Source organism: Humulus lupulus, chromosome 6 (genome assembly GCF_963169125.1).
Source record: "Humulus lupulus chromosome 6, drHumLupu1.1, whole genome shotgun sequence".
Lineage (NCBI taxonomy): Eukaryota > Viridiplantae > Streptophyta > Magnoliopsida > Rosales > Cannabaceae > Humulus > Humulus lupulus.
In genome coordinates this window covers 51,473,684-51,482,698 of record NC_084798.1, presented here as the reverse complement: position 1 = coordinate 51,482,698, position 9,015 = coordinate 51,473,684, and the positions used below count along the sequence as shown (strand labels likewise).

Genomic DNA, 9,015 nt, shown 5'->3' with positions numbered 1-9,015 from the left:
AAGAACTACCCGACGCATGACTTAGAGTTGGTTGTAGTAGTGTTCGCATTAAAAATCTGGAGGCATTATCTCTATGGGATATATTGCGACATTTACACCAACCACAAGAGCCTCAAGTACTTTTTCACCCAGGAGGAATTGAACATGAGGCAGCGCTGGTGGTTAGAATTGTTTAACAATTATGACTGTGACCTTCTATACCATCCCGGAAAGGCTAATAAGGTGGCAGATGCTCTGAGTCAGCAGCCGATGGTGTACGTGATTATAGTGCGGGAAATGCCCTTGGAAATGAAATGTGACATCTCTACGTTGGATCTCGAGGTAGTTTTTGGAAAATTAGCAAATCTTTCGGTGCAACCCACCATTATGGAAGCCATACAAGGAGGAGAAATTTTGGAACCTTGGTATAAGCAGATCAAACACAAGCTGAGGAAGGATATGTGACCAGGATTCCACATATCGGAAGATGGGGTGTTAGGATTTAAAGGTAGAATTTGTGTTCCCAACGATCCAGAGATTAAGAAGCAAGTCTTCTATGAGGCACATAATGCCCTTAACGCAATGCACCCCGACGCCACAAAAATGTACCAGGATTTAAGGAAATATTTTTGGTGGCCGAAGATGAAAAAGGAAGTAGCAGAATACGTGGCACATTTCCTCACTTGCCAACAAACCTAGGCGAAGCACCAACGACCAGTCGGGTTCCTGCAACCGCTGGAGATTCCAGAATGGAAGTGGGAGATGATCACAATGGATTTTGTTACTGGACTGCCAAATACTCCTAAGGGTCAAGATACAATATGGGTTATTGTTGATAGATTGACCAAATCGGCACATTTCTTTCCCATTAAGAGAACTTATTATGCGGATACGTTAGCAGACTTGTACATAGCAGAGATTGTATGACTACATGGAGTAGCTAAGTCCATCATTTCAGACCGAGGCAGACGTTTCACCTCGACATTTTGGAAAAGGATGCAAGAAGGTTTGGGGACTCAAATTATGTTTGGCATTGCTTTCCATCCCCAAATAGACGGCCTGAGTGAGCAAACGATCCAAACCCTGGAAGACATGCTGAGAGCCTGTGTACTCAACTTCCAAGGGTCGTTGAGCGGAAAACTTCCACTGATGGAATTTTCTTACAACAATGGCTACCACGACTCTATTAAGATTGCGTCATATTAAGCCCTGTATGGGTGAAAGTGTCGATCCTCGATTCATTGGCAAGAAGCCTGTGAAAGAAAATTCTTTGGTACAGAGGAAGTGGACAAAGTTACCAAAGATATCAAAAAGTTTCGAGAGAGGTTGTATACCTCCATAGATGGACAGCGCAAATATGCGAACCGATGCCAAAGACCCTTGGCGTTTGAAGCTGGAGATAAGATGCTCTTGAAGGTGGCTCCGTTGAAGGGAGCTCTGCATTTTGGTAAGAAAGGAAAATTAAGTCCAAGGTATATCGAACCTTTTGAGATAGTGGAGAAAATCGACATGGTAGCCTACAGATTAGCTCTCCCACCTGCCCTGGATCAAGTACATGATGCATTCCATGTATCTATCATGAGAAAATATGTGGAAGACTCGAGCCATGTACTTTTTTACGAACAGTTGGAGGTGGATACGAAACTGTGTTATGAGGAGAAACAGGTGAGGATTCTAGATCGAAAGGTAAGGTGTTGCGTAATAAGACCATACCCTTAGTTATAGTACAGTGGTGTAACCACGGGGTAGAAGAAGCAACATGGGAACCCAAAGACCGGATGAGAGAGAATTATACCCACAGTTGTTCCATGTTTCGAGGACAAAACTTGTATAAATTGTAGGTATTGTAACGCCCCGCGTTTAGGGCACTGGGTAAACCCTAGTTTATGTCATTTTCAAAACCGCTATCTGTCAATCGTAGGGATCTTCGTCAAGCTGGACCTTGGGTATTGCGCGAATCTCCTTGAGTAGTTGTTTCTTAGTAGTTTTCAAAACAGGAGGCATCTTACTATACTACAATTACGAAACTATAAAATTTTAAAAAATAAATAAAGTAGAAGCAAGTAATAGCACATAAATATGTACTTACAACGCGGTGAGGTGAGATTTTCCTGTCTATAGTGTGTATGGGGAGGGTCCTTGGAAACACGGACGACCGTCTCTGATACCATTTGTAAAACGCCCTAATCTAATACTTTATAAAATATTTGCATACTCATGAATTTAAAGGGGAAAAATCCACTTATTATAAAATCCCAGTGGGGCCTTGCTAAAACATGCAAGGTGGGCCCAATAGTTTAAAAAGAAAAATAGTAGTTTTCATGCAATATTCTTACAAATAACCAAAGTTCAAGTCCCACTGATAAGTTCTGAATGTCAAAATAAAATAACATTATTTTTAGAAAAATGACACTTTAAACTTATCGTTTCTCGTCCATAGGATGCCCCCACGCCATACACAATCTGACGATAGAACTCCCCACATTACCACGCGTGCCAAAGAGAAAACCTATTTACTACTTGGAAGGGAAAGTAAGGGGGCACTACTACAAAAACGAGATTTCCCGACAGTTTTTAACTGTCGCTATTGAGCAACAATGACAGTTAACTAACTATCGTATATGCCTATGTCGACGTAGGGGTATCTACGCCGACAGTTATTAGGTGTCACCGTTGCTGGCAACGTCGACAGTTACTAGGTGTCGCCGTTGCTGGCACACCGACAGTTATTAGGTGTCGCCGTTGCTTGTTACCCTGACAATTATTAGGTTTCGCCGTTGCTGGCAACGTCGAAAGTTATTTGGTGTTGCCGTTGGTGGCAACGCCGACAGTTATTAGGTGTCTTCGTTGCTTGCAAAAAAATTATTTATTTTTATTTTAAATTAAAAATTATGATTTAAATGAAACATTTATATACAAATCTAAAAAATTATAGATTAAAATAACAAAACTTATACAAAGTATTTACAAAGAATCATTTATTCTAATAAAAATTACAAATAAAATAAAACACTAAATTCATTGTCTAGTAACATATATTTCTTCTTCTTGTCCTTGTACTCACTATCGTTACCAATAGTCTTCCCAAAGTAAGAATTGGTACTACTTCCTACAACAATTCAAACAAAAAAAAGAGTTAGGACTCTCAATAGTTCAGACTATGATTAGTGTGACAATCATAACTGTGAGAAAGACAAAAAGAAATAGAGATATAACTTTGCCCTATGCTATAAAAGCAAACTTGTTTCAACAGTCTCACACATTCCTGAGTGCTACTTGTTACCTTCTACCGTGAACTTACTTGGAAGCAACAAAATCAATAAATGGAGTCACCCTATAGGATACTAGAAGAACCATAAGTCACGAGACAAAATTTAACCAAACTTTCGAATATGATTTCAGCTCAGAAGGACAATATATAAAATGAGTCATTTTTACAGCAGTCTCAAATTCAGGTAACCTAGAGAAAGTTAGGAAACATGGTAATTTAGGTAACCATACTATTAAATCTTTTTTTTTTTTGTATACAATTTCAACTATTGATAATAATACCTTGTATATGACACCATATTCAACTGCCTCACTCGGACTAAAATATTTTGGACGCCTGATGTCAGCTTCAATTTGCTCAGCTGATTTTCCAATATGCTTTGCAAAGAGATTAATCGTGACAAAAGAAAAAATAATGAAATGATATATCACCTCATGTGACTGCAATTCAAATCAAAGCTTGTCAATTAGTTAAAAAAAAAACATTAACTCTATCTGCTGTATTCTAAGCATAATTAGCAAAAACATCTTTTCAGAAGCTTATGTGTTGTCATTTTTTTTTCTTCCACTTGTCACTTTGACACGTTATTGAGTTTTATTCTCATTACTTGGTTTGATGAATTAAGTTCTGCAGAAAATTTTAAACTGGTACTTTATAAAAATATAGCCAGAACACACAGGCATAGACCTGATAAATTATTATCATATATTGTCTTCTGTTATCCATACAATTTCAAATAAAAATGTCAGAATAACAACATTTTAAAGCTAATAGACTATACAAGTAGATAAAAACAATCATTTTTAAAATTCATTTTAAGAACTCAATTACCTAGATTAAACAGAAAAATGGTTTAAGATGAATTAATCAACTATAAAATGGATGTACGAAGAAATAAACAATAAATGAATTAACAAACTTTAATTGAAAAACTTGGTTTCACAACCAATTCTTAGCTAAAAGAATCAAATAAAGAGATCAACAATACAGTCCCATTAAATAAAGAATAGAGCTATATCAGCTAAGACCAACATGGTAAGATCAGATTTCAAAAACTTCACACACTACAGTTCTAATAGCGAATGAATTTCTATTGTTATTAAAATTACTACATATTATATAACTCTTTTTTTCTTCAATTTCCCCAACCACACGTAACAACACATTATTATTCAAATCCAATAACTAATCATTAATTTAAAATTCAAAACAATCTTAAGAAAAATAAAACAATAAGAAAGAAAATAAATTGATCAAACAAAACCAAGTCATAACACTATTTAATAAATCAAATAACATTGTCCATCTAATAAATATTGAGGCCACTCAATTACTAAGTTCCACTTACTACTCCCAAGCTTCTTTTCTATATATTTCTTTGCTTCAAATATTTTGGCACCTCTGTCGTACCAAGACTTGGTAAAATTTGGATCCAATTTCCATTTCTTCTGATGTTTCAAACTCCAACAGAAAGTTACCAAGGAACAAAATTATTTTTAACTTATCCAAACGACGACCAAGAGACAAAATCTCATATACAATAACATATGCCCATGTTTGATATAGGAAAAGTTAGAATTACAGAAGACATTGATAGAATAATAATAACAATTTTAGAAAATCAGATAGAAATGAAATATGTGCATATGATGTATCTATATCAGATAAGAGGATAAACATGAAGTGTGACTAACCCAAAATACAACAGTGCATTTTCTACATCTTAGAATGCTTAAATAAATAAGAACCAAAATCATATGTATGCTCGGTGCCCCATGACCCATCTCCCCACAAATTCAATTCTAGCAAACCCAATCCCTCGTGAGCCCATCCCTATGTGAACCCAACTCCGGTGATGTCCACATCGGCGCCGTCTGAGTCGTACAACTCATTTATTGTTGGTGTTCACCACTGTTTGCGAGCCATCCTTAGTGTCGTCCTGCAGGTGAGAATAATGAATAAGTTCAAGACCAAGATCGAGAGAGTACAGAGAATGAGTAGCTCACCTGGGCTGTTGTCGTTCACCTGGGTCGTTCGCCTTGGATGTCGCCGTTTGCCTGGCAGGGAAGAAAATGAGGTTGAAGCCTCGTTTTTTCCTGATATTATTAATAGAAAGTATATTTATTTTTAAAGTTTTATTTTATTAATATTTAATATAAATTATTAAAAATTCAATATTTTAAAATTATTTAAAAGTTTAACCAGTTATTCAAAAACCTCATTCAACCAATACTTATTATTTAAATATCTATAAAATAATTAACTTTTATTTCTATATAATCATTTTAAAAGTTGTTAATTAATACATATTTTTATATATTTACTTTCAACTATTGCTTATTTTTTTCAAATATTTTCAACAAGGATTTTAAAAAATAAAAACACCAATATTACTAGTGAAATTTTAAAATTATTTTACAATATTTAACCAATCAATAAAATAACTCTTTTTTAATTAATTTTTTTGTAAATATGTTAAATAAATAAAATTTAAGTATATTATTCATTATATCATAATGAATTTAAATTTTGATATAGAAATTATTATAAATAAAAAGTTAATATAATATTAAAAATTTAGAAACAAAAGAAAATCTAGCTTTTAAAGTTTTTAATTAATAAATTATTTTTATAAATATATTTACATAATTTAGTTTATTTTTTAAATTATATTATTCATTAATTATAATTTTGGATTATTTTTTATTTGAATTTCGGCGATATTTTATAACTGTCGGTATTGAGCTTTTATTAACTTTCGGCGTTGGGGTCAATAGCGTCACATTTTAATTATCAACATTGGTCTCGAATTAACTGTCGGTGTTGGGGTCAATAACGACAGTCAAAAGCAACGGTGACAGTTATTAGCTGTCGGTGTTGGTCTCTATGCCTACAGTTTTGAACTATCGACGTAGAGTCCCGCTAAGCAATTACGACAGTCAACAGAGTTGACTGTCGTGGTTGGGTGTCGGGAAAGCTCAGTTTTGTAGTAGTGGGGTGAGCTAAAAACCCAGTAAGGAAGTACAAATAACACACAAGCAAATCACAACAAAACATATTCACATTCATACACCATCATACATCATAGCATCATTATCGTAAACATAAACATAATCATCACAACATTGGCATCATATACAAGGTCATCATTATCATAACATCATCTCTCTTTTAACATGGCCCGCTAACTTGTCCATGTCACCTCTTGAGGTAAACATGGTCTCTAGTCCTTGAATAACCTTGGCGCATCTGCCTTTTGAGTTACGTCTTCATATCCTTAGTAACTCGGGTTACGTCTTCACATCCTTATCAACCCCTTTATTGTTGAGTCGTGTTCATCACACTAACAACCATTCATAACATACAACATTCAAATGACATACAGTCCAGTCATCTCAACACAAAATAACATTTCATAATTCATATCGCAAAGGCATCATCATTCATAACATTCTTATTCATACAAGCCAACCTTACCATTCATAGCATAAACAAATAGAATTCTATCTAACTTCCTTACATCAGGTCCAAGCAAAGCAAAAAGGACAACTTCACAATGAGCCTATACCATAACCAAATAACATCCTTTAGCATCATATAAAATTCTATTTTTGCCCACTCATTTAACCCACGTGTGCATGGGCCATGCACACATGGTGAAAACTACTCACAACATCCAAACTAGGCATAATTACACATAAAGTAATAAAAAGAATAATGCAATTTATACCTATATTACATGCATGGTTATAAAAATCATATGGTTGCAGAATAGGCATATTTTTAAGCGTAAAAGTACATTTGCATGCGACATGTGTATGTGGGAACGTTGTTATAAAATGGCGTTAAAAACGATAATTCCTACGCGCTTATTTCTATCGTTTTAAAAATAATGAAGGCATATTTTTAAGCGTAAAAGTGCATTTGCATGCGACATGCGTACGTGGGAACGTTGTTATAAAATGGCGTTAAAAACAATAATTCCTACGCGCTTATTTCTATCGTTTAACAAATAATGAATTTGTAACATGCTTTGATTACCATAATTTATCTTTTTTAAAATTACTAAGTTGATTGAACCTCTTAGGACATTATTTTATTTCACAAAATAATTTATTTAACCATTTAAAAACATATATAGTAATTCCATTATTTACTTTTAAATTCCATAAAATAATAATGACTAAAAATTATGTAAAAATACTTATAATTTAACATGTTTTCTTAAAACAACCTTATAATCCAATTAACAAATTTACATACTTAATGTGAGAAAAAGTACAATTTTTAGATGTGGAAAAATATATTTTTACTTGTATTATTTTAAGACTTAAGTTTAAGTGGAATAAATTTATATGTGAAAATCCAATAATTAGTTTTTATAAATATTTAACTAAACTTTCACCCATGATTTTAATTATTTAAAAATCACAAGTGAAATAAATTCAACATATTTCTTAATTGAAATAATGAAAAAGCATATCTATTAAAATGAACACTCATGGTTATATTAAAAACACCACTTTAAATAATTTCATGGGTTAGGGTATTAATTTATTCAACATACACACAAAATTCATTTTATTAAAAATTCAACCTCACATTTTTTATTAAAATTCCAGCAACTAAATTTATTCTCAAAATCAGCATTTTAATCTTTAAAAACTCATATTTTTATCAAAAATATAAAAAAATCTGTAGGTAATTATTATTACAAAAATATCAGTATAAGTGTGAAATAAAACACCATTCTATTCTCATAAAATCAACATATCATTAGAGACATCACTTATGCATGCACATCATTATTTCACCAAACATATTAACCAATTATTCACTAAATCAACAAGCATAAATCATCATGAAATTCAAGCATATATCATAACCTTCATGAAATCACTAATATATCAATTTATAAAAGATTTAAGACAATCCTTTCTTTTAATCAAATTAACCTAGCATGATCCTAACATGTATAAGTGACACAGAAATAAAAATATCACAACATGCATCACACCCTATAGGGCGAAACCCCATGCATCACAATTCCCACATGATATCAATTGACCCCAAACTCATAGGTACATCTCAAGATCAAACATGCAATTAACACACTACCACTACTACAAAAAAGAGCAATTGTGTTAGTCAAACGCGTCAGTCAACGCAGTTGACCAATAATTAGCATTTGTGGCAGTTGGGCACTGCCACAAATGAGGGGGCAATTGTGTCATAACGTACACTGACGGCGTTGAACGGGACAATTTGCGTCAGTGGGCCACTGACGTTGTTAACGGGCCCATTTGCGTCAGTGGCCCACTGACGGTAACTGCCCGTTTGCGTCAGTGGGGCACTGACACAAACGCCAAAGTAAAACACGTGTTTTGTTCTATATGTTATCTTTATTCTTTCTACTTTTAAATTTTGTAGTTTTGTAATTGCACCATAGAAAGATGCCTCCTATTATTAGAACAACTAAGAAACAGTTACTTAAGGAGATTCGTGCGATACCTAAGGTACAACTCGACGAGGATCACAATGATTGGAGGATTAATGTACTGAAAACGATAGCGGTGGTTTGCAATTGTATTCAAGCAATGATGAACAAAAGTGGGCGTTGCAATGGCCCATAGAACAATACTGGGTGTTAAGGGAAGCGCTATCGATATATCTCGAGGCCTTTCTCCACTTGACCATCGCATGGCACGATGTCATTCAGGACGAGCTGCATTTCAGCGCCATAGAGTACACGATCTACGACCTCA

At 34.0% G+C, this 9,015-nt stretch overlaps 1 protein-coding gene and 1 long non-coding RNA gene across 2 annotated transcripts; one reads left to right on the top strand and one right to left on the bottom strand.

Annotated features, from left to right (window-relative positions):
- The first annotated feature begins 750 nt into the window (after positions 1-750).
- LOC133785080 (uncharacterized) lies at positions 751-1,698 on the top strand. The gene is made up of 2 exons (XM_062224339.1): positions 751-900; positions 1,204-1,698. Exons 1-2 carry the CDS (start codon positions 751-753, stop codon positions 1,696-1,698), a joined length of 645 nt encoding a protein of 214 aa, XP_062080323.1.
- Positions 1,699-2,901: 1,203 nt separating this feature from the next.
- On the bottom strand, positions 2,902-5,354 carry LOC133782164 (uncharacterized). The gene is made up of 3 exons (XR_009870353.1): positions 5,257-5,354; positions 3,532-5,189; positions 2,902-3,088 (listed from the first exon to the last, which is right to left on the bottom strand). It is a non-coding gene; the product is annotated as an uncharacterized LOC133782164 (long non-coding RNA).
- Positions 5,355-9,015: the final 3,661 nt, after the last annotated feature.

Bases quoted from the DNA above. Each gene is read 5' to 3' on its own strand.
- LOC133785080 (XM_062224339.1), top strand. From the start codon at position 751: ATGGATTTTGTTACTGGACTGCCAAATACTCCTAAGGGTCAAGATACA. The intron at 901-1,203 runs GTATGACTACAT...TATGGGTGAAAG, and splicing joins ACTTGTACATAGCAGAGATT to TGTCGATCCTCGATTCATTG.